This window comes from Toxotes jaculatrix, chromosome 11, assembly GCF_017976425.1.
Source record: "Toxotes jaculatrix isolate fToxJac2 chromosome 11, fToxJac2.pri, whole genome shotgun sequence".
In the NCBI taxonomy this organism is placed as follows: Eukaryota; Metazoa; Chordata; class Actinopteri; family Toxotidae; genus Toxotes; species Toxotes jaculatrix.
The window spans coordinates 2,603,747-2,629,581 of NC_054404.1; the positions used below are offsets into that span (position 1 = coordinate 2,603,747).

At 40.2% G+C, this 25,835-nt stretch overlaps 1 protein-coding gene across 1 annotated transcript in view; it reads left to right on the forward strand.

Moving 5' to 3' along the window:
• The window catches only part of LOC121189838 (pro-neuregulin-3, membrane-bound isoform), a 288,975-nt gene that overhangs the window by 230,238 nt on the left and 32,902 nt on the right, over positions 1–25,835 (forward strand). The window contains exons 3-4 of the mRNA XM_041050306.1: positions 6,267–6,340; positions 9,144–9,146. Coding sequence (XP_040906240.1) covers positions 6,267–6,340; positions 9,144–9,146 — 77 coding nt within the window. The remainder of the gene's footprint in view (positions 1–6,266; positions 6,341–9,143; positions 9,147–25,835) is intronic.

Below are 25,835 nucleotides of genomic sequence, written 5' to 3' on the forward strand. Positions count from 1 at the left end.
CTCGTCATTGACCTTTTTGGGTTTTCGGATTCTGAGCCTTTGAAAGCTGACTTGACTCAGGCTGTGGTATAAACTTTAAGAGTGAGGTCAATTTAAGTTTTCCCATACATTTTATTCCAAGTGGGTCATGCCTCCACTTTAACAGAACCGAAGCCCGGGGAGCCTCACAGTGCCCTGAGATCCAGCCTGACCAACTTTTAAATTGCTGAATAAAGGAACACGTTCGCCTTCCCCTTGAAAATTTCGGACTTCCTCAAAAAGCTACTTTAGTAATTATAACTCCGTAGAGACCATTTGCAGAAATTAAACTGGAATTGGATTAGGCCGCAATTAGACCACAACACAAGAGCATCTTTAGCAGCAAATATGTTCCTCCTGTTTGTTAGACAGAGAGAGTGCTCCAAGATGTCATTTACTCTCAAACTAATTTTCTGGTTTCACACTGACCTAATGAGTTCAAATTTTCTATAAAATTACCTTTTATAAAGTTTCTGTCTCTGCCCTTGATTGCTCATATGTAATCATCATTAGTATGTGATGTGTGATCTTTCAGTAAAATGGAGTTCAGTCCCTTAATGAAGCAGTCTTTCCAAGAAAAGCCAGATAATCATGACAAAATTGTATAATCAATGCACTGAGAAAGTTATACTCACATACAGTATAGAGATATGTTATAGAGCAGTGCATTGTGGGACAAATACGGTGCCAAACATCTTCCATCTTCCTCTGGCCTCCACAGATGATTGATTTCTTTCCTGTTGCTTCACATAGAGTAGTGAAGTCGTGTGTGAAGAGGAGGAGGTGGAACAGAGGAAAGACAAATTAGTGGTAAAAACACTGGGACCAGAACATGTCTGCAGAGCATGTGATGTGAGGACGTGCATATTCACAAGAGAACCGTTTGTCTATGTGTGAAATAAACATACAAACCCATATGTACATACATATACATGCACAACAACACATAACAACGCACACGTAGTTTCACACCCTGCCTGCCTCTCTGTAAAACTGTAAGGCTGAGATATGGCGCCCCAGATGCATGTCAATCACCCCGTCTGGGAAAAATGAGAGAAAAGGTTTCCCCTGATACACAGTGAAGCTAGATTTTCATTTCAGTTTTCTGTCCCATCAAGAAAGGGAAGAAACACATACGAGTGAGCGATATGTAATGTCGTTAAAGTAGAAAAGTAATCATCTCAGGCCTTCTTTGAAGTCCGGGCCGTCAATTCTATTTGGTTGTCTGCAGGTCTGATTAAACAAGCCCCTGAGCAGCTAGTTGCTATCAAAGCCAAGCAGACATATAGGATTACACTGGGATTTTATACATCAAACGATATGGTTTCATTGAGTATCCACAGCAACAAACAGTCGCTAAATCTTCATTAACTTGGCTTAAGACCTAATTACAAATAACACAGTGAAAGAATATCTGTCCCTGTCCTTCATTATTACGTCCAAAACCTGGAGAAGAATTTGCACTGCAGTTGTGTGAATGAAGCAATAATAGTGTCTTATTGAATCAAGAAAACTTTGTGTTAAATGAACTTTCTCTAGTTGGCTGATGGATTTGCTCAGTGTCTTTATTCAATTGACTTGTTCAGTGTCTTACTGTGAATGTTCATTCTCAGGGCTATAAAGTCCACGTCTGTCCCCCAGACTGTCCCCCTGAAGGGTTCAGGATAGAAAATTTCATCTTAATCATCACATTGGATCCTTACAAAATATTACATAACTAAGTTTCCACATGTGGAGTGAGTTATCTGACATCATTTTTAAAAATGGTTCCCTACTTCCAGAAACTAATTACTGTTCAGGGAAAGTTTTGAACAGTGATCGATTAGCAGTTTAACTATAAACAAGCATTATGCAAAAACGCTGAAGCTTTTAATGTGCAACAAAGTAAGACTGGGATGCACGAACCGTTGTATTTTTTAAAAACTGTGTGGCAGCCTAGGTGATTTTTAGCTTCTGAAATCCTTACTGAGCAGATTGTTGGAAGGTCAGGCTCCAGCCATGACAGAAACAACACTTCTCCTCTGCCGTTTCCTGTTATTTGTTGGCCAGTTTACTGGAGGTGTATCGGCCATTTTGCTCAAAAATGAACTCCATGCTGTGAAAATGGCCCACAATGTGAAGATCATTGAACCAACCTGTCACAGCCTGACCAACGCACTGTGGCATATTTTCTTTTAATAGACCGTTGAGCCTCTTGCTACTGTGTGGCTGCACTGTATTAAATTGGTCTAAATGGCCACCCTGCCAAGGAGAGGGAAGCAGCTGCTTAGATCTGTAATATTTCTTTTGATGTTTGACACTGCAAATTGCCTCATTATTTTATTTGTATAACATCTTTAGTATCTGAGGGGGGGAATCACTGGACATGATGAATGTTTTTTGTCTTGTACCAGCCCAGGAAGAGCAGTATAACAATTGGGTTACAGAGAAGAACATTTCAGAAATATATCTTCATTTGCCAGTTTCCATTATCTCTGGATTGGACAAATTCTGTAAATTACAGGGTTGCACAGCACTGCAGAACATGCCAAGGGTCTGTCAGGAAGTTCAACACAAAGACTGATTTCAGCCTGACGTGATGTTTCTTCTAATTTGATCCTTGTTCTTTTTAGATAAGACCAACATATTCTACAGATCTGTATATTACAGATGTGTACAAATTCCTGACGTGCCCTTGAGCAAGGCACTGTAATGGCACTGGGCTGCTTCAAAGTGTTGCTGAGTAAGTGTCCTGAAAAAGAAAGGCTAAATAAAACCAAAACTTAGCCTCAGAGTCTGGGCTCTTTGTTGCCTTTTTCTGAAAACCATGGTGTCTCTGCTTCAGCTTTAGTATGTCTGTTTTCTGAGACACAGTCTGGACATAATGCATTAGTCAGGAATGTGACTTGAGCTACAATGTGAGGTTAACAACACAAAAAGAAATAGATTATTTATGTTGTACTGTTTGTAAACATGACGTCCTGATTATGATCAAAACTAGCAGTGAGATCTGTAGCTGGTGTCTGAAGGAATACACGCTCAGTGAAGGCCTGTGTGTTTCTGATGATGAGATTTAAAACAGAAATCAACGCAGAGAAGTTGACGGTGCATTTCTGCTTCAGTTTCAGTAAGATCCTTTCAAAGACCCAGAATCTGGCCGTGCTTTATTTTTCATGAACTTCAGCTGGAATATTAAGTTTACATCACAGGGAAAAAGCCAGTGTTTTGCATAAATGTGCTGTTTCCCTATATATTCTGTAATGCATACGTATGCGTGTCTTTGTGTACCAGAGCATTTCTTTTCACACTTCCCTTTGCAGAAAGTCGTCATCCTCCAGGCACCTTGTTTATATATATCCTCTGCTACGTGCTGCTTTGTACATTTGTGAGAAATTCACACACATGCGTGCATGCACATGCAGTCTCATCCTGTTTCCTTTTAATTAATGAGTGCAGTGCTAATTAGAAGGCATGCAACTCTTCAGCACCCATCTCCTCCAGTCTCAGTTTCACTCCTCCAAGCTTTATTAAGTAACACTCTGATGTGTCTTGATCTTTGCTGGGAATAGCACAGGCATAAGAAAAGCAGAGTTTGTGGGATACAATAGCTTCATATACTGTTTAGTGTTGGACATGATGAAGAATAGTTTTTTTGTTTTGTTGTTTTTCGTGGAGCTCTTGGCCACACAATAAGGAGGCGACTTCTGCACAGTTGTGTGTTCTGTTTTGTTCCCTTTCATCTCTGAGCTTTGTTCTTCAGTTTAACCACTGCTTCTTCTCACTTCCACAGTCCCATGCTCTTAATGAGCGTGACACACAGGCACTGTCACCACGTTAATCCTCTGTTCCTTTAATTATCTTCCACCTGGTGTGGTAAAGGTTGCCTCCTGTCAAAGTTTAGTCAGTTTAGGTCACAGTGACATGGAGGGAAGTTAAATGACCTCACATTTAGCACAGAGAAAACTCCATCTGTGTTTAAGTGACATGTTGACATCTTAGACTTGAATCCTGAGTTGAAGCATCTGATTAGGAAGCTGAAGTCTGAGCACCAAACAGCAACTTTTAAACTATTTTCTGCCAGAGTTTTGAAATTCAGTTCAAAATGTGACATGAAAATAAAGCAACTGTGTTTGTTTGTATTTGTTTTGTTCTCCTGCTCCCACACAAAACACACATTTGGCATCGCAACGCTGCCACAGTAAAAGCTGAGAACAACAAACTTGGAGGAGAGACAGCAAAACTGACACCTTGACAAATGATGAGATTGTTGTGGCCTCCTTAACAGCGTGTTTGATATCCTGACCATCTGTCAGCAGAGTGAGGAATGATGAATGTGACGAGGAGAAGCCCCTCATACGTATAATAAGAAAAATATACAGTTGTTTGCTAAGCCCCATACTTGACAGAAAATATGTGCCTGGGTTACTATGACAACCGGCGCTTACCACAACAGAAATGTGACTTGTTCTACAATAAATACAATAAGTAGAGTCGGCTGAAATTTACGGTTTGCATCCAGACTGCTGTTAAACAACAGTGATGAACTGATGTCTGTTTACTGTTTGTCATAGTAGGAAAAGCACAGGTGGATAAAACTGTTTGTTAGTGATGGCTCAGTTCCATCAAGTGTACCAGTAATGCCAGTGAACCAAATTCACAATCCCAGCACCCTGGAAATGGCTCATCTAAGAGGAATGCAGTTTTTTTTTTAATCTTATCAATTTCACTAAAATGTGAATAGAATTTTTATTGTCCTATTTTTTCTTAATTGATATCAGCGTCAATGTCACAAACTGTCTTCTCACCATATGTCTCACCATATCTGTCCCCTTTTTACTTCCAGTGGTGAAGATGATCTTTAAGCTTACCTCTGGCCTGCACAGTCGGGCACATCTATCCCCACCTTCTGCAGCTCATTTAATAATTGAAAATCATTCACTGTAGATGAAAGACAAAAAGAGGGCAGCCATTGTCATTCATGTCATATCCAAATCTTTGATATGTCACACAGCATTCCTTTGTAAGCTCTGATCTCCATGCAGAGCCTTGGTGTTTTGTCTGGGTGGACATAGATGTTCTCTCAGTTGGGGGTTTCAAAAAGCAGGGGCCACTGGGATATGTATATTTGCTCTGCTGTCAGCTTGTCAGAGCAGATACAGATTCATTCCAGGAGTGTAAGTGAAACAAAGCCACAGGGGTAAAACGGGAGAAACTGGGATGCACGTTGGATAGAAGTGAAAATTGGGACTTCATTGTTAATAGTAAAGAAAGTGACCAAATGATAGATGGAGCAGATATAGTAGGATCAAGTTTGGAGAGGTAGCACACGTCACTTCTGTTGCTGAAGTTTGTTTTTTTATTTGCGTGTGTAAGACTTGCATTTTCCTCAAGAGGGACAGAGAAAAACAGAACAGCAAGCAAGGTACAAATGGCCAGAGGCAGAGATTGATGTCCAGACCAACTGAGGCACCCAATTAGGCTTTACTCTGCATACTGGCATTCTAGCCTCTGTGCTGTTTCTGTGCACTGTAGGACAACGTTATACGTCCATATGTTGATAAGGGTATATTTATTGGGCTGAAACTAATTAAAAACACATCTTCGCAATGCAAAGTCTTTTCCTAGGACATTTCTGAAGAGCAGCCCAAGCACATTTCAGAATTCATTAGCTGCTTAATGATCATTGCCTGACTGGCACTCTCGCTAATGTGCCAATCAAATTCAACAGTTTCTTGAAAGTTGGAGGGACAGTCCAGAAACCGTCTTCAGTTAATTGAGTGCTCTTGAAGGGGTTAAGGGTTCAAAAATCTTTTCACAGCAGCGACATCTGTTTGTTTTTTTTTTGTTTGGAGAAAGCTTCATATTTTGATTTGTTGAGTTGTTCTTTGAACACTTCCCATGACCAAGCAAGGAATCCGAAGCTCATTTAGGCGCACACAGGAGAAGGTTATAGGGTCTCAGTTAATGGGGATGGGATGCTCCTTTTCTGCTGCAGCTCCATTTTGTGATTTCAGTAGAGGTCTTCGTCAAGAAAAGTGCTTGTTTCAGGCCCTAAAGAATTCCTCACTATTAATTTCTTCTTGACAGCATGCCTTACTTGGCACTTTTTGTCAATTCAGCTTGCTTCCATGAGGACTGAGCCTTACCTACATTTGTCTCAAAGTATGAGGAGGCAGTTTCTGTGCAGCTCTTGCATTTACATCAGCTGTCGTGGCATTTGTTCCCTGACTCACTGACTGATTATTTGATTTTCCTTTGTTCTCCATCAGATGTCGAGAAGGCTACCAGGGAATCCGCTGTGACCAGTTTCTGCCCAAGACAGACTCCATCCTGTCTGACCCAAGTAAGTTTCCACATTTCTTAATTGATTTTATTCAGCGTACCAACAGCTATCATTAAACCATAACATCAGACGTATGGATGGTTCATATTTCTTCTCATCATTCTGATGAGTTTAAACTGTAGGAACATTTCCTCAAAGTGCTGATCTGTATTAATAAAGAGCTAGGGCAAATCAGGTGTTCACAAACTCATAACATTTCCCATATGTGCTCTCGCTATCAATTGCTCAGCTCTGTCAAACAAAGAGTCAGAAAAAAAAAAAAACAGTCTAATGTATAATAATTTCCCTGTGGTGGTTATTATGGAGCACTCAACCAGCCAGTATAAATAGAAAACTGCTCTGGGTGATATCCACAGCTAGATGTTTGTCTCATTGTATTTTTCCCTTTAAATATGCATGAATCGTATTTTTTCATCGCAGCAGTGACGAGTCATACTGCACGTTATATTCTATTATTGCCCCTAACCAAAACTTTTTTCTGTGCAAGTAAATGCACAGTGGACAGTGGATTTTGTATCAGTGGGTTTTAGTGCAGGTCCCCAGAAGCCAGAGTACTGCTGGTTCTTGATTTTACCAGCTTGATAATTGTAAGGTGCAGTAATTACATTCTTTTATGTTTGTTTAATAATATTTTGTGGGTTTAGAGCATTTGAACCTTAGAGGTTCTTTCTCCTGTTACACTCAGCTCTTTCTTTACATGAACTCAGTGTTGGTCTTCATATTACTTTTTCATATTCTTCTCTACTCACTGCTTTCTCAGATATCCTCTCCTACTCAGGCTAATGTCATGTCTCCCGTTTCTTTATCTCCCTGTGACATGGTCCTCTCAGTGTCACAGAGGATAGAGGGAAGGACACAAATTGCCCAGATTTCTGTTCTTACCATTCACTATCTATTGCCATATTAATTTCCCCATTCCTCTCAGCTCATTCCAGGAAGTACAACCTTGTCATTGGGGCACTAACATTGTGGCAGTACAACAGCTTACCTGTGACTTTCCTACTAAAACTCCACGTGCTGTAACAGCACAATTTACCTTAGAAGGACGGTGATGTGCCCGGGGGATTTCTTTACTTCATATTTGTCCAGTGTCAAAAAAAACTTTCTGTGTTAATATTATGAAAGTAAAATTTCTCATTATGAATATGAAATTGTCTACTTGATTGCAAGGGAGAATGTGCCATAAATGAGACATGTGGATTAAATGTGGCTAATGCAACAACGCTGTTATCACTCGCTTTTACTTTCTTAATATCCTTTACTTTCCAGATCATCAATTAAGTCTCCGAAATGAGGTTTTTAATTCCAGGCAGGCATTAGGGTAATTGTCCTTGCTAGAACAACACTTGTGTTCATTCAAGTGACACCCCTCGCTTTGTTTGTACACCAAACCTACTGACCTGAACGTATTGGTAGCTAAGAACCGTTACCATCCCCATCACTAAAACAATTTGTCAAATGTCAGATGGAAACAGTTGTTGATTGCGTTGCTACTGTATCTGTTGATGATATTGAAAAAGCAGCAGGAAATGTGTTCTCGGTCTCGTAGTAAGGATCCCTGGGTACGGTTCCAGGGGCTGGAGAGGTCAGAGATTTTATGTTTTTTTTTTATTTTCTTAAAAACAAGTCTGTATCTAAAGTATGTTCCCATCACATTTATGCTCAGATGTCATTCTGAGTCCTTCAAAGTCAGTACAAGTCTGACGATTACATTTTTCTAAGTGCAATGCATACATTAAAATAGTAAGGGTATTAAGTAAGTATATTTCACAGTTTCTTCTACAGAAATGTGAACTACATCAAGGGCTTCCTTTGACTGTGTGTTCATATTTTGTATAGTTATTTACAGATGAGCTTATGGCTCCACGTAAACTATATGGAGGATTAAATTTGCAATAATAAAGAAATGATGACTAATTGTTCTCTTGGATTTAAATGAAACAATACTCTGCAGGTTTACAAGTGTTTTTAAATTACACACAACGCTGTAGACTCAGGAAATATCCTAGGAAACTACTGGACTGTGAAATAAAGTGTTACTGTATTGCACATATGTGTTCACCTGCTGTTTCCAACAGCAGCATTTCATGGTGAAAGTTAGGAGGAGGGATGTTGTTTACGTATCGATGTGCTTGGAAACTACGGAAGAGAGCCGCATGCGCTGGCTTTCTCTGTTTGTAGACTCTTACAGGCTCAAGAAATATTCCGTGTAACTCCAGGGGTGAAAAGAATTGAGTTTCAACATCAAGAAACGAAGTTGTACTCTAACAAACCAATACTCAAATCTTAACCATAACCTCAAATTGGTTTTCTGGCCTAAGTCACTTACTGATTATTAGTCTATTAATCGACAGGATTCTTTCAGGTGAATTTCCATATAAATTGTCTGGGAGTTACCAAGTCATTACTGAGGAATGGGGACTAGGAAAAAGAAAAGAAAGTAATGTGTTTTCAGTGTTCCCAGCTGAATCCCTGGTACATATCCCCAACACCTTTCTGTTTGTATCAGCTTTAGCTCACACCACTTTCCCTCGTTCATTTCTGATCTCACTCATCTGTTCTTTGCAACTTTCTCTAACTCTTTGCCAAATTTCTATCCTCAGTTCATTTTCTAATAGTAAGAATCGATCGGCCTGCTTTCAGGTCATTCTTCTCACTGGTTTCAATCCCGCATTTCTGACAAGTCCCTGTTCTCTGTTCTCTGCTACAAAACACAGTGTCATATAACCTATGGATTTCTTTTTAAGTAACACAGCCTTTTTTTCTTCCTTTCTTTTTCTTTTCTACTTCCTGCTTCAAAAAGTTGGTAAGTGCAAAGTTGGAAAAGAAGAGTGGCAGATTGTGGCCTCCCTCTTCTTTCCTCACCCCTCAGATAATCTTGTCATAGCATCACTCTCCTTGACTCTTTTGCTCACAGCTCATCAAATCCTAATTTCCCGGGTTACCTCTGTGTCTCGTGCTCGAGCTTGCCTCAGTGTTGACATCCCTGTTCCCTCTTCCAAATTTCCCTCCAGACGGCCCCCTCTCGCCCCCATCTGTCTCTTGCTAACCTCCTCCGTGCCATCCTTTCCTCAACACGCATCTTGTCCAAGCGTCAGACCTCATCCCTTCTCCCCAGTCTACAGTTCTCTCTCCAACTCATCTCCTAACACTAAGTGGCACGGGCCTCAGATGGACTGTGGCTTGAATTGTGCTAGCTAAAAAGGTTCACCAGCAGGGCAGACAAACGCTGCCAAGGACCTCTGGCACGCTGCAGTCTCAGCAGAAGGAAAGGAAAGGCTCGAGCAAGGGGGAGAGAGACCGGATGAAAGTGGACACATCTTCTGAGTTGGGCTATCACACTGTCTCAGGGTCTCAGAGGACGAAAGCAGTGTCATGACTCCAGTGGCTGTACAAACAGAATGACAGTGAGATACAAGGCAAGGCAGAGAGACATGTCTGTCTTCTCTGTAGAAATACTACGTCCTATAATTTAGAAAAGTCAAAACATGGCTTAAATAACATACTGGCTTTATAAACTAAAAAACAATATTGATTAATAGGCTCCAAGATGAATAGCAAAGGGAAGACATGGATGTTAATGCATTGGTCATTTAGTCCATAGACTTTCAAAAAATAGTCGAAGACTCCCATCGCAAGTTCTGAGAGAAATTTAATATTTAATATTCTTAAATACCAAACATGTCAGGCTGAATTTCAGGAACACATTTGCCACTTTTGGCCTTGAATGTTGTATGAGAAGTATGAAACAGTTTGAAGATTTCAAGGCAAAGAAGGTGGAAAGTGTGCACACCCAACCCCAGCACAGAAGAAGGAAAAAACAGCCCGCAAAAGAAAAATTTGACACACAATGAATTTTGCAAAACCCAACAGAATTTTTATTGTTTTCCTGTTGAAGTCAAAGCCTGATAGTTAAAACGTCAAAATTCAGTGTGTACGCAACACACTTTGGCTCGTGGGGGGTTAAACGGGCTGGGGAGTCAGGTTGTAAAGTAAATTATAAAGATATCATGTGTAAAACTAACTTCCAGACTGAACAGAGGATCTTAGCAGGGGCTACACATGACTCATTGATGGGCATTTAGGTTTCAAAATGCTGACACGACTCAACACCCAGTTTGTCACCCATCTTGCTTGATGCAGTGTGTTTGAGATCAAAGATTTGTTTAGGTTTCGTCTGAATCTGTCAAACAGCCACGGAGGCTTTTTGTTGTCATTCTGACATACAGTATGTCAAGTCCTTTCATTTCAGGAGAAACTGAGTTCAAACCGCTTTTGTTGTCGAGACATCTTTTGTTGTTCAAACTGGGAGATAGCTGATTGGCACTACCCATTCTGAGGAACTTGCACAAGATAATAGAGTATTCAGGAGCTAACGTAGACTAGACTCTAAATGTATTCTCTTTGAATAGTGTTCCCTCTCTCCTCTGCCCAACCTCAATCTCTGTCTTTACTACTTTCATCATCTGCATAGCCCTTCCGCAGTCATTGTCTTGGCCAGATTGAAAAACACATTCGGCCCCCCTGAATGGAAGGCCTGGGAGCTGAGACAGTCTTGCAGTTTTACGACGCTGTAAGGCAGTCAGAATCAGCATATTCTCATCTACAGCACATGCATCATATCACACCCCATAGACACAGAGAGAGATTTAAAGATTTAAATCTGAAGACAAATTTAATTCAACACTATCTTTGTAAGATTTGATTTCATGCTCGGTAGGTTTGTGTGCACCGCAGATAGATAACATTGCAGTAATCATGCAAGTCCAATTTCCCCCACAATGCAACCCTGTATTTTACCTCGTATTGCGTGTTTAAATCCATAAGATATGAAAGGAAGCATAAAATGTGTGACTGTGTTAAGCTTTGTGCGTCTATCGTGGGTCAGCTGTTGAGTCAAGGGTAATGCGAGTCACCTTGGATGGTTACAATAATGCTCTGCTGAGCATGTGATCAATGTTGTTTTTCACAGCTGTGAAAATAGTTGCACATTTCTGCAGCATCTCAATGACGCTCACAACAAAATATTATTTATCTGATTACATGGATCAGAGACAGTATGAATTAAATGTCCCTGAGCAAAACCGCTACACCTACAAGCTCCAGGGGCGATGCTCTCCAGCTGACGCTGACCTTTAGATAATTTGGAAATCAATAAAGCATCACACACAAATCTGTTCGTGGAGTTATATCTATCACTAGCTAGGTCATGAGAGTACAGGCTCACATACATGATGTGGGTGTTTAGGAACAAACTGCAAACTAGATGAGCAAAGTGCAAAGATGAAGTTAATAAAAGCCACAAGCTCAAAATTTTATATCAAGCATAGATATCCACTGTAACACTGGTACAAGCTAATCCCAGGAGCTGTAGACTCATGACATGAACTCGAGTCAGACTCAAGTCTGACCCAGTGTTTCCAATATTCTGTCGACCACTGTCTGAAAGACGAGGACACTGGCTGGTTTAACACTCAGATGAACTCGACAATCCAGGCATCAGCTCTGGTATCAGGCCTCCTCCTTACACTGACGAACTGTGGCTAAGCAACTCCAAGCTACCAGGATATGGATAAAAAATCTCTCAGGTCTGTGTGCTGGGCAGTGGGGGTGGTGGTGGGGGGGGTCTGAGCTAGTCTGTCTCATAACATGTGAAAGAAGTGAGTTTCTTAAATGACTAACAGTCACCAAGAGCCGACCGAATGCAGCCTTTGTGTCCCGGATTAAGACTTTGTATTTTACGTTTAACAATAATAGATATAATAATGCTTGTTCTGTGTGAAGCTCTAGCTGCAGAGGCACAGGTTTCTTTGAGTTTAATTGGTGTGTGTCCAGGGTGAAGGAAATGGCAGCATTCACATCTAGACTACCCATTTAAACCACAAAAGAAGTCTCTGTTTGACAGCAGGTCTCTTTGAAACCAGATGAAAAGAATCCATCACACACTTTAATAGTTTTCACCATCATCTCTCTCACTAGAGGTTGTGTATTTGTTTGCGCTTGAATGCAAGTCGTTATACTGGATTACAATTAGTAACATAATCCATGAGCTGCTGTTGTAGTGTTGTGAGTCAGGCAGTGTTTACACACAGATTGCAAGTGCAAGCTTAAATAAAGATGCAGAGCAAATGAACCCTGTACTTTCATGTATGAAAACCAGGAGCTCAGAGTCTGAGGGAATGTAGGACTTACTAAGTTTGTTGATTATTTGCATTAAGGTAATTTCTCTCAATTAATGTTACATTGAAATTAGTTATAGTTCAGGAATTTTGTTTTGAGAATGAAACCTCATGTGTAAAATAATTAACACTGGGAATTTTTCATGTTTATCAACAAATCTAATCAGTATAAGTCTCCTGGAATTAGTGTCTGAAAATGACAAAATCTTCATAACTTTAGCATTACAATGTCTCACGACCTCTTAATTGCCAGAGGAGGCGTATGTAATCAAGTGGACTTTTAAAGTCCTTGCTTGTGTTAGCAGATAAAACACAAAGGAACAACAGGAGGGCTGCTGTAGAACCTTAGCATGACCACCACAGCTTCCCACTCAGTCCTCTGTGAGACTGAGGTCCTGCTGAAAGCAGACACATACATACACCACAGAGAAAATGCAGATTATCAATGAAAGACAATATAGCACATATAGCAAATACTGAAGATGAGAGTCTGGAGCAGGAAAATGTCTTATTCTGGGCTCTGAGATGTCCTTGTGGGGTTCTCAGCATTTTCTTTGTTGACTGCCAGGGCAGGTTGCCAGGGTCTGCAGTGACCAAGGTTCGGTCACAGGGCGTCAGAGTTTGTTGTTCCAAATGGCAAAAATAAGTCAACAATTCCGAAGCACAGGTCGTCTCACAAAATTTCAACTTCTCTTTTTCCTAGACACGTTTCGCCCCACTGCTGGCACGCATGTCCACTCATGCTTAGACTTAGCAGGTTGTACTTCCCCAGTTGCACTTCTTCAGCGGTGAGAGCGAGGAAAGACAGGAGGACAGAAGGGGTGAAATATTACTAGATGGTGGCAGTAGATTCTCAGGAAAGTTCTGTCCCTCAGCCTGAGCTTGCCAAGTTTCACACACTGTCTGATGGTGTTGCTGGCTGCATGACAAACCGACTTCCCTGCAGGCAGACAAGGTGATGTAGGACAGTTGCCAATGGAGATTTCATACTCCCAACATGTGTTTATCATTTCACTTCCCCTTTGAAAAGACTCGGTCTTCTATACATGACGATATGTGTGTTATCTTTGTGCACACATTTATTGGGCTGTATATAACCGCTGAGAGACTGCTAGAATCAGTGTTGCTCTTTTTTGGAACAGTTCACCTGTCCACATGCTAATTAAAGGTTCCTCTTTCAGGGATGAAAGTGGCAGTGTCATTTACACCCAGTCATTCCAGGTTCCAGGTGCACGGCAGGGTGTTGGCAGTTTGCTACGGATACCCCTCTCCTGTCAGCTTCTACTGAAACACACTCACAGGCAGAGGTTAATTAGCTCCAGGTGTGTCTCGTTGGCCAGCTGGGCCGCTCCTGGCTCGCTCGCATCTTGACCAATGCTCAGTCTCCACCCGGCTTACCGCAGTGACAGAACATTAGATCACACAGTATGTTCAACTGCCTTCAAGAATAACAGACGTATCAGTGAAGCACATCGTCGTGGCTGCTGTTCCTGAGAGCTGCAGCTGACTGGACTGTACACTAAGACAAAGTACCCAAAACCCAAGTTTTTAAAAATGTCAGTGTGAGTGACCTAAAACACCGTTTGCATGTGGACATTGAGGACAATGTTTGTTTTGCAAAATATCTAAAAAGGCCTGTAAGAAGTACAACTTTGAAAGTTCTGGATTAATGCGTAGGAGACTATAGGTTGATTGAAGTTAAACACATAAGTTGTGCTTTGCCTCTTGCATTAGTCGTGTCGGTGACAGCTGGTTCATATTTCCCTCTGCCTACAACAGCAGAACCCATTCTGCATTCATCTCTTTTTAAATGCACAAAAACACATTAAGCTACGTTGTCCTCTAAAATGATATTCCTCCCTCTGCGGGTGAACTCAGTGGCAAACGTAAAATCGACTATTGCAATGCAACTTAATGGATACTGATTGCTGAGGCCAATTTACCTTCCACCCGTCTATTGCTATGGACAGGGATAGCAAGCAATCAGAAAAGAGGAGAGAAGTGAGAGGGAGAGAAAAGAACGTAAATTCATATTGATTGCAGTAATTCATCCAGCATGCACCCCTGTGTGACTTGGCTTTCTAAAAATATTTACACAAGTGAATGGCAAATGCTTTGGATTGAAAATTAAAACCAATAACTTTGTCATTTATTTCCCCACAACATTGCTTTTTTTCTTATTTATTCTCCTGTTTTTCATCGAGCATCTGATTAAGACTTTTGGCTGTGCCCACATATAGACTCTAATGGATCTGGAAGGCCCAATTTATCGTGAAGTATGGGTCTTGTTAGCTGGTGCTTAGTGAAGGATATGGCAGTGGGATGCAGATTATCCCAGAGCAGTGGCAGGCTGGTGTGCTCACTGCTTGCACCCACCCTCCAGCCACAGGTCATTAATAACCAGGAAGGGGTGGAAGACAGGGCGAGGCAATTCTCCTGCCTTGTTTCACAGTAGCACTTTGCTTGCTTCCTCTTTCTCTCGGCTCATCCCTCGTGTTTGTCCATACTTTTACTTTGCTTTTCTGTCCATCTGCTGCTCAAAGTGTGTTTACCTTTTTACCTTAACTTTTTTGGTCCATTTATTTATTATTAAGTAATGAAACGCTGCCCTTTTGTGTGACCCTGCATCAACCAAAGTTGGTTGAGGGAGCTTGGGAGTGGGGTATCAGGAGGGCTAGCTATGCACCACTGCCATCTGCTTCCCTAACTCTGTGAAGAGAGACACAGAGAGCAAAATCCACTGTCCACCATTTAGGAACAGATTTTTTTTTTTTTTTCACTCAAAGGTATCGTTACCAAAATTGCCCCAGATTTAAGCATATAATGTCACATTCCAGTGAATATTTAGCAGAGCGATCACGAACTGTAAACAATATGTGAGAGAGATGCAGCACTGTAGCCTGGTAAATATATAAAGCAAAACAAAGTGATGCTACATGAGTCAAATGACCTGCGGCTCGGCCTGAGTCAGCTGGGGATGACACAGAAATGGGAAACACATGAATTTGTTTGGCATGCAAACAAATGGGCAAGTGAGTGAATATTCGCAAAACACAAGTGTAACATCACTATAGCTTAAGTACGTCTCCTTCAAAAGGATAAACTGTGCTGTAAAACCAGCACATTTACTGTGGCTATAAATGCCAAAACACAGCCATGTAGGTATTTTATTTACTTTATTTAGTATACTCACCTGACCTTCCATTAAACTGAACTTCATAATTCAAATTATTATGAACAGGTCTCCAGTTTTATCCCAACACAGCAAATGTGTTGTGATTAATACTGATTAAAAAGCACACGTGCAAAGATTCAATTAATGTTTAGAGCAACAAGTTTCACTTTCATTAATTACATTAAACAAAACCCTACACCAATCATTTTGTTTATAAATCATTAACTTAAGCAACAGAATTCTGTAAAATAATAAGTTTTAAATGAATAGTATTAAAATTTAGATTATTATTTCAGGTCATTCTTGAGGTCCTGCGAGGCGACAGAATGTGGAAAACAAGGGTTTCCTCTTGATATATTTCAAGTGTAGCTGCTGTGAAATCTGGTTGTTTATGTTCAGTATGTGTATTTTTTTCTATTAGTATTTCTTTGGTGAGACTGATTCAGGTAGGTCTGTGTGTGTGTGCAATTTAAGTAACTGTCTCATCTAATGCCAGCCGTCCTAATACCAGCCCCAGTGAGTTAAATGATTATGACAACTTGCCATGAATGCAGGTGGAAAATGTGCTAATGGCCGGCAGACCTCTGTGGTGGGTCCGTTGGATGAGCTAGTAGAGAAAAATGACTTTAAATCGCTCTGTCCAAATGGCTTTTTAATGCTCCTTCTCTAAAGCTGTACCAGTTTACAGCTGAGGACAGCGGCATTGTCCATCAATGGGGGGGACAAAGCAAGTGAAGGGAGTTTCAGTGAGACCCGTCTCTGTACAGATGGGAGAATCTTCCAGTGTCCAGTCTTTCCATTATATACACACACTACGTCTTATTGCTTCTCGCGTCTTATTGATTCTTATTTTCTCTATAGATGTGATGATTTATCAATAACATAAATTATTACCAGTACCAATATTACGTGACACTGAAATATCTCTATTGGCCTGAGAAGGCTTGATTTATGGACTAAGCCCAATTGCATCTGAATATAGCAACATTAAACAATATAATAATTAAAAACTATGTTTATTCATGTAGGCTTTTATTGATTCTAACTAATAAAAATAAGTATAAGTAAATAATATTTACACATTAAGTTATACATAGCCTACTTCACGTTACAGTACATAATGGCAGTACTTTGCATTTTACTGATAAGCAGCTTCCGGCTTTAACAGCTTTCATTTTAATATAGATGTAAAACACAGACATATAATTATATAGGTAAAGTTTTATGTAGCACTTTTCAAACCCTGGGTTACAAAGTGCTTTACTGTTCATTCATTAAAACCATAAAAGCATTTGAATAAATACATAGTATGTCCCACCATATCTGCATATATGCATTATCCATTTTTTAAAAATCCTTACTAAATCATTTTTAATATATTGCACTATGATCTAGTCATGGCCTGTTCTGCTTCACAGCACTTTTCTTCTTCTTTTCTAACATATATCTTATTTCTCAGTCTCATTCTCTCTTTCTTTCTCTTTATAAAACTCAACTCATCACACCACATATCTTTTCTCCCCCTCAGCTCGGTCTGAATGAAGACTGGATACCCAGTGTCTGGGAACATTAGGATACGCTTCTTTGCTTTTGCTCCACCTAGATGTGGCTCCAGTCCAGGGCCTGTAGTCATTAAACCCCCAAGAACAAGACAACTAATCAAGGATCACTGGTCAGGTCACGTGGCCATAGCTGCACCTCACTAAGAGGAACACTGCTCCTTCATAGCTGGTGATATAAAAATAACTGCAGCTGTCCTCACATTACCTTTCTTTGCCCCCTTGAATGTATGTATTGAATGTATTGTTAGTATTAAGACTTAGACCAACTGAACCTGTCAAAGTTCAAGGTTGAGATCAAGAATAAACAGAATTTAAACAGGTACATTTTCTTATGATGCCATTATAAGGTAGCTGGAAGTTACTGATGTGTCCACCCTGCTTACAGCTGACACACTGAAGTACCAGTTGCTGGGATGTGGACGTAAACTCCTCTCTAAGTTTAGGAGCAGTGAGGATCAAATAAAAGTTTTAAATGGGAATTTATACAGGAAAAAATACTCCTTAGACCTTCCACTCACCATAAGAGCTGCTGGATCAGCTTACCTTTACATGTCCAAGTTGAGAGCAGTGGAATTGCTATTTATCTGGCATTTCAGCTTTATTCTGGGCAATGAAACGGAGGGAGGATAGACAGAATGAGGAAGGGGGAATGACAGTCTCCAACTGTATGTGACTTAAGTACATGACATGTGCCCTGCCCTGCTGAATCATGGGTTGCCCTCTGTCTGTCTCCATCCAGCCCTCTTTCCACTCCCTCCTTTCTGCTGTCTCTCTGTCTGTCCTCCATACCCTTCAGACGCTTACTAAAACTCTCCTTATCACTTACCAGAACTAACCAGACTCTCTTTTGATATCTCCTGCCTCTCTCTCTCTCTCTCTCTCTCTCTCTCTCTCTCTCTCTCTCTCTCTCTCTCTCTCTCTCACTCTCTCTCTCTCTCTCTCTCTCTCTCACATCCTCCTCACTCCTGCCTTCTCCTTCATTTCATTGCTTTTGGGAACAGTTTACTCTTCTCTGCCTCATCTTCTCTTACTCATTCATCCTTGCAAAGCCTGTCGGCGAGCCACCATCTTCTCTGTCTCTCTACATCCTCCTGGTTTCCAAAAGCCCCAGAGGCGTCACTGATTCACTGCCTGACCTTGCACTGCTACATCTAAAGACCAGCTGCCTAGATTTCTTCTTTACATTTCTGCAGCTGTCATCAAATCAGTCCTTTTGATATGTTTTAAGGATGTGAATTAAAATCTAACACATTTTATTTAGCTGAGAGTCCCTAAATGTACAAGTTATCATCAGGTACGTTTTGAAACCGTGATGCATCATCATGAAACCTATTGAATACATATGATAGGTTAGTTTATTTTAGCTGATATTATGAGCTTGTGAATTCAGTTTTCACAGTTCCATGGGGAAATTAGCTCATTTGAATCCTATTTGATGTAAAATTGTAAAATGTTGTAATGTGGAACAATGATGAATTACAGAGTAATTAGGGAGCTGCAATTCACATGGTGACTAATGAACATAAAATATCATATCAAAATCAAATTAATCTCTTTGACAGATCGTTTTCATTACCCTGGAAGCTGATGAAATGAGAGCAAAGTCTGAATTTCCCCACAAAGGCCTTTGATAAGGGAGCACGCACAGCTCAAAGGTATCCTCGGGACTTTGAGTTTTGTTTCTGATGTTGTATTTTGATGAACCTGAAAACCTGCTCAGCGATGAAGAGGGTGCAAAGAGACTTCAGTTACAGATATTCAGTTGCAGATTTTTTTTTAATTAGTTTGAACTTGACACCGCACAGAATAAAAACATTTGAGCTCTAATTTTAGCTCAGCAGCTTCTTCATTAATGTCACCTACCCACTGAGCCAGCAGACAGATCCTCAAGCTGGAATGATGTTTAGTGGGAGAATTGTGTTTAACCATGTATAAACAGTAAATGGTAGATGTTGGTGTCTGAGTCAGATACCAATAAAACAGATACTAAACTCCTTTTTGTAGTGACTTTCAGCAGTCATAAAGAAAGAAATCTGTTCTAGAGGAAGACAGATCAAATTCTTTTGTACAAACAGGAGCCTCGGTAGACCAGAATGCAATGCATCCACGTTACATTATGCTTTTTGAATCACGGACCCAAGCCATGCTCTTTCTAAAGCTTAAAAAACATTTTTGCTTTTACTCCTCTCCTGCTGTAACTGGGGCTGTCCTTCCACCTACACTTTTCACCTGCAGCTGAGTGCAACAAGCTCGACCCCGTTTTATGGATATTTTTCTAAAGCCGTTCTGTGAAGAAAAGCACAAACTAAAGTAGAAAGTAGACGAGACATGCAGAGGAAAAGTGGATTCATCCAAAAGATAAAATCACATCAATTCACAAAATAACTCCAGGAACAATGTGAACATCACAAATTGATGATGCATAACAGTAAAAGATGAAACTATTAAAAAGGCTACAAGGTGTTATGAACTGAAAAAGGTAAATAGAAAGCCCTCGTAAAATAACGTGTGTGTGTTGTGTGTGTGTGTGTGTGTGTGTGTGTGTGTGTGTGTGTGTGTGGTGTGTGTTGTGTGTTGTGTGTGTGTGTGTGTGTGTCTGTGTGTCTGTGTGTGTGTGTGTGTGTAGGTTTTAGCCTTAGGGCCACAGAGGAAGATGTGTTCTCACTGATGCGATCCTGATGATGATTGACAGCTTCCTGTAGGCGTTCCCACAGTGACTCAGATGTTGTCACTGACTATTTATTTCTTTATTTTTCCCGGCGCAGATGATAAACAGCGGCCTTAACAGATTGGACCAATTACTCCAAGTCTAAATGAAACTGAATCCCATTTCGATCCAAATGTTAAAACTTTGGATTAACCACCTTCATTTGATATTTAAATTTTGTTCTCTGCTGTAGTTTGCACATAACTTCTCCTCCAGCTTTCATAAACAGTCATATTTATGAATACACTTCAGGGCCATTTAACTTCAAGGCTTCCAAAAAACATTACTAATGTAAAATTTGTCCTTGTGCAGCAGCAAAAGGATCTGTCTATTAATTTGAGAGTGAAAATGATTTCAACCCAATAACTCCAAACAAAAGCAAAGCCAGTTAAAAGTAGTCTCGTATGGTTGGACCTCTCTGTCTCATTTTGTGTCACTTTGCTTTAATGCTGTGCAGCGAGCAGGAAATAATGTGAGGGAGGTTACTGTCAAATGGAGGTGAAGACTGCATTTTCTTCAGCTAAACACAAAAAAACCTGAGGGGAGTGAATTATTGTGTGTGTGTGCTCTCGCTGATGTCTAATGGACTGTACACCCACCTGGCTCCGAGTGAATGAATGGTCATAATGTGAGGATGTGGGTAGTTAAGACTGTAATGAAGGGATGAAGTGAAATTAAAATTTAAAAAATCATTATTATCTTAAACCTTGAATTTTACTGTGTGAACACAAGCTTGTTAATTTTTTTTTCATCAGTGGCTTAATATAAACTGTACTGACTCAAAGATAATTCTACTTTGGCTGCTAACTTGATGCTTAATTCTACCTTTGGTTTATCTTGGTTTGAATTTACTTTTGTTTCTGAACATGTTTGTGAATGTAAGTGTGAATGTGGTGCGTGAGAAGCATGTGCACCCATCCTTCGGATGACACGCTGGTAGAAAGGGTGTGAAGACTTGTGCAGGTAACACTGGATCTGTGAAGCTGCCATTTTCCTGAACTGCAGTTATATCTCTATCTTAATACCCAGATAGAGATATAACTGAAGTGTGGAAACTTCACCGAAGTGAGGAGAAGGAGCAGAATAAAAGAGGCTGAGAGCGAGGGAGAGGAAGACAGAGAATCTGAAAATGAGGCATTTCATAGCAAAAGAGGATACAGAGAAAGCAATTAAGAAAAGAGCTAAATTGAAATAAAGTCATTCCGTTATGCAAATTTGCAAAAGCCACAAACAAAACCTTGTGTAATTTCTGTTTCTTTTTAAAGTTCTGTTAGTTATATAAGTGAGCTTTGTCTATATCTCTCTCACAAAGTTGTTGTTTGGGGATTGCTGCGCTCACTTTGTCCTTCGGTGCTGTACGTGAAATTGTCTCAGCTCCCAAATTACTGTTCAGCGTTTGCTTTTCTTCTTTGTTGCTCCATACAGTGGTTTGTTGGATCAAAGTTATCATTCTGTCACTATTTTCCATGGCAGTTGTTTCCTGTTCAGTTGGCTGGTTTAAGATGTTTAAGTAAAAACCAGTGAATGATGGAAAACGTCCATCAGCTAATGTCACCTGGGTCGGACAAATGGGGTGTGTATTTTTTGATACTTCCACTAGGAGCCGCCAGAGTCGCTGGTTTTCACATCCTTTAGAGAGGAGTTTTAAATCAGTAGATTCACTGAATGAAAAAAAAAGAATCGAATCTGCTTTCCCAAACCTTTGCATTAAAACTGGGATGATGTCTTGCAGGTGGAACATCCTCACAGTGGTTCGAATTTGTTTTTCTAATTTGAACACCCACTTCCTAAACCCTGTGTGTTTTACACTAAGTTTTCCATATAGACAAACATATTCAGTTTTATTGTTGTATTCTTTAAGCTGAGAAACACTCGACCAATATTCAGCTCCTCCTTTTAGAAAATACATGTGGCCTTTTAGCTTCTATGTTCCACATTCTTCATGTGCTAGTTGCTTATGTTATCTGCTGTTTGGTGCTGGGCAGGTTGCTGACAATGTTTTTTTTTTTTTTTGTTTTTTTTTTTTAAATTAATTTGCTGAAAACAGTAAACCCACTGCTGCTGGAGAAAGTTGGTTAGTGAAGCTTAAAAGCTTTTTCTTTTTACCATTCTCTCTGCAAGTTCCACCACGCTGCATTATGAAAATGACTCCGGAGTCTGTTGGCAGTGTTCTTGCTCATTCCTGTAGTGTTTACTTTGAATGGTTTTTAGGTATTGAAGAAAGCCATAAGTAGATCATCCTCTCCAGGCCTTTTGTCTAGATCACTCTGATTTATGGATGCAGAGCAGACAGCTCAGATGAAAGACTTTCTCTCAGGTCAGAAGATACAGATACCTTGTTGCTATAGCAACTGCCGGAGGCAAAAACAAAAAAGAAGGATACAAGGGAGAGCAAATGACGAAATGATGAAACGGGTCAGTGAAAGATGACATTCAAATTCAACAATGACTGTGAATGTCATATTTCTGCAGTGCACACACAGCCATTAATCTGTCAGACTGTAGTATGTTACAGTATCTGTGTGTGTGTGTGTGTGTGTGTGTGTGTGTGTGCGTGTGTGCGTGTGCGTGTGTGCGTGTGCATGTGCGTGTGTGTGTTTGTGTCTTCGTGTTCTTCTCAACTTAGTACAGACATGTGACCTGGACAAATATAGGAGAGCAATTTGAAAATCAACTAAACCGCTTTTAGGGTTGAGTCCATTTATTTGGTCTGGTATGTTTCACAAGCTTTTGGCTCGTCGATGGTTTTTTCTTTGGTAAAATGTGCTGAAATAACATTTATAAAACCATGAGGGTAGATTTTAGTGTATTATCTACAGGGCTCAAACCTCGAGGCAGCACTTATGGCAGCTTTGAGATAAATCAGTTTCATATATGTTGTTTTGTTGTCTTATCATTTGAAAAGTAGCTTTAATGTCAGATTTCCAATATTACTATTGTGACTTCTAAATACAAAGGCTGCTTGTTCAAATAATAATAATGATGATGATGATGATGAAGTGCTCGCTGTTACATTTTCATTTACTTCACTGCACAAAAACAAGCAAGGATCCCAATGTACATGCACCTGCAAAATCTGGTAAACAACAAAATATTGTGTAACACAGAGCAAGAGCGAGCCAAAGTGAGAAACCAACACTGTCTGTTGCATCACATGATTGTGTGACTTATCCATATTAAATTTCATCAGGGCTGAACAGTGGACAACGCAGTGCCATCATTTAGTTTCTCTCTCCGCTCCTTCAGTGCCGCCATCTGTCAAAATATCAATTTATTTCCCCCTCTCTAAAGAGCGCTGAGCGCTAATTGGAAATAGCATGTAGCGTATTCTCAGTTCTGCACACATGGAGAGCGAAGCTATCAGTCAAGTCTGAGATGTGAACATGATGCAATCACTCCCTCATGCCCATCTGTAGAATAATTCATTTTTTATCTGGCACTAAAAAGTACAAGAGCTGGAGATTATGTGTGTTTGTGTGTACTGCTGTTTACTTGGATACGCAAAAAAAAACAAACATTATTGATATTAAAAAAGAATAAGACTGGATAATTTGTACAGGAGAATCATCTTCTTAAATGCAGCATGCTAATAACAGTGATACCTGGCCGACGTTTTCCCGACCGATAGGTAAGATGTGAATTGGTTCAAGGTAGTCCCACAGATACCAGCCTCAATCTGTCAATTAAAATTGCATCAGTTGTCTTGATGACCGCGGTTCAGTCAGATGGTATTAGTGCCCTCAGCCTGAACTCATCAGAAGATAATTAGTAACCATGAGAGTGTTAATGTAGATTTTTCTCTTTTTATTCAAAAGCTGCTGTCTCTTTCTTTCACTTGCTTTGACTTTTTTTCCCCCCTTTTTCTTAAATACAGCAGCAAGGCCCCAACTGTGGTCCCAGCCCTTATAAGAGAAGAATAGACACTCAGCTGGCTCAGCTTACCACAAACATGTTTCCTTCATCCTTCCTTCGTTTTGTGTAGGTGTATTTCGTAGGTGTATTTCGAGCCATCAGGGTTAAACATGAAGAACCTAACCTGTCAGGGTTTTACTGGATTAACCATTTACCATTATTATTAGCAAATAAACTAATTTCATAATTATATATTCATGGATTCATGGAAAAAACATGATTCATACAGTTGCGTTCTCAAATGATTGCAGTTTGTAAATCAGCGGGGTGCGTGTCCCATTGGAGGTCAGCTAATCTGTCTTCCACTGTGAGGCTTTCTCCAGAGGTGGAAGGAGGCAGGAAGCACACACACACACACACACACACACACACATACACAGGTACGCACACACACACACTGATATCCAGCCTATCCTCACCACCATGTGTTGTCCATGGGGAGGGGAAGTAGGGCGACACGCTACAGACTCCCTGCTACCCACACCTGCTTCCGCTTCAGGCTGCAGACACACAAACACACAAAGAGAGTGGGGAGTTTGTACTTTCATGTAAAATAGTAGATAATTTTTATTTATTTATTTCTGTGATTTCCTGTATGGTGTGTGGCTTATTTCCCAAGCTGATTGCAAATTAGAAGGATTAGTGATTTCAAGGACATTTACAGTCCATTCATGTGAGGCTCAGTGTCCACAAACAGAGGACATATTCATTAGTTTTACCAGCTCTGGACTGGAGCTGTTGGTTCTTGATGATCACATGTTATCGGCACAAAGGTGAAATGATCTTATAAAATGTGACGCACAATGGATTGAACTACCCAACTTTATATTCGATAAAAGCAGCTTCACTTCCTCCAGATACAACATTAAAACACCGCTTATGAGTTCATGATAATCCAAAAAATAAGATTTACACAACTTTACATTTGGAAAAACTTAGTCCATTCTGTTTGACAGTATCATATATTCTCAGCATACATTGTAGTTCTTGATTGCTGCTACTTTGTCATGATGTTTACACCGAGTGAAACATTCAAATGCAAGACTCCCTGCTTTTATGACAGCACCGTTCCATTTTAGATGACTTGTGCATCATTTTAAACTCATTTCCCCAAATTCAGTCTGACATATTTGGTATCTTTGGAAAGTTTTTGGATCTCCTGTGCATTTTAGAATAAAGTTCCGTGGGTTAGGCTTTTGAATGTAAGACTTTTTTGTATTTGTGTATTTTTATACCATCCTTGTACTTAAGTAAAGGATCTGAATCTTCCACCACTGCTGAAAGTGAAACCTTCACTCTTACAGGAAATATCTGTGGGATGAATCTGGAATTGAGCCCCAGTTATCAGAGGCAAATGCTAATGCCTGTCTTTCACCTCAACATCTTCCCTGTACTTTTTCTTCACATCATTTCTGAGTCAGAAATCTACCGTCCTCATTTCGCACCTCTCCCTTTTGAAATGGGAAAACAATATCATTTTTGTGAAAATGTATCTCCAATTTTGTGAAAAGTTTCCAGCCTGTTTTGGATTCAGATGTGGCATCTTCAGTGTTGCTGAGTGTCGGTCATCCAGTGATTCAAAGGCCTTCAGTTTCCACAGAGGATATTTAACATATGACACTTTGTGGGCCCTTCCATCTAAACGGGTTTACAGTAGCAGAAGTGCATACATCTTGAGTATGGGTGGCCCCAGTGGGAACTGAAGCTGACAGTGCTGGTGCTGATATATGCTCTACCCACCAAGCTACTCAGAAAATGAAATCCCTAACCTTGGCAGCTTTAGTGCTAGGCTCTACTCATTGAGCTCCATGGGAAATTGAGTTTCTAACCCTGGCAGTATCCCTCATAGCTCTACCCAGAGGGCTGCAAAACTGCAGAGTTTCAAAGGACAGATCACACTGTCATTTCCTTTTGTCTCCATAGGGGTCAAAGTGCTCACCCAGGCTAAAAACATACATAT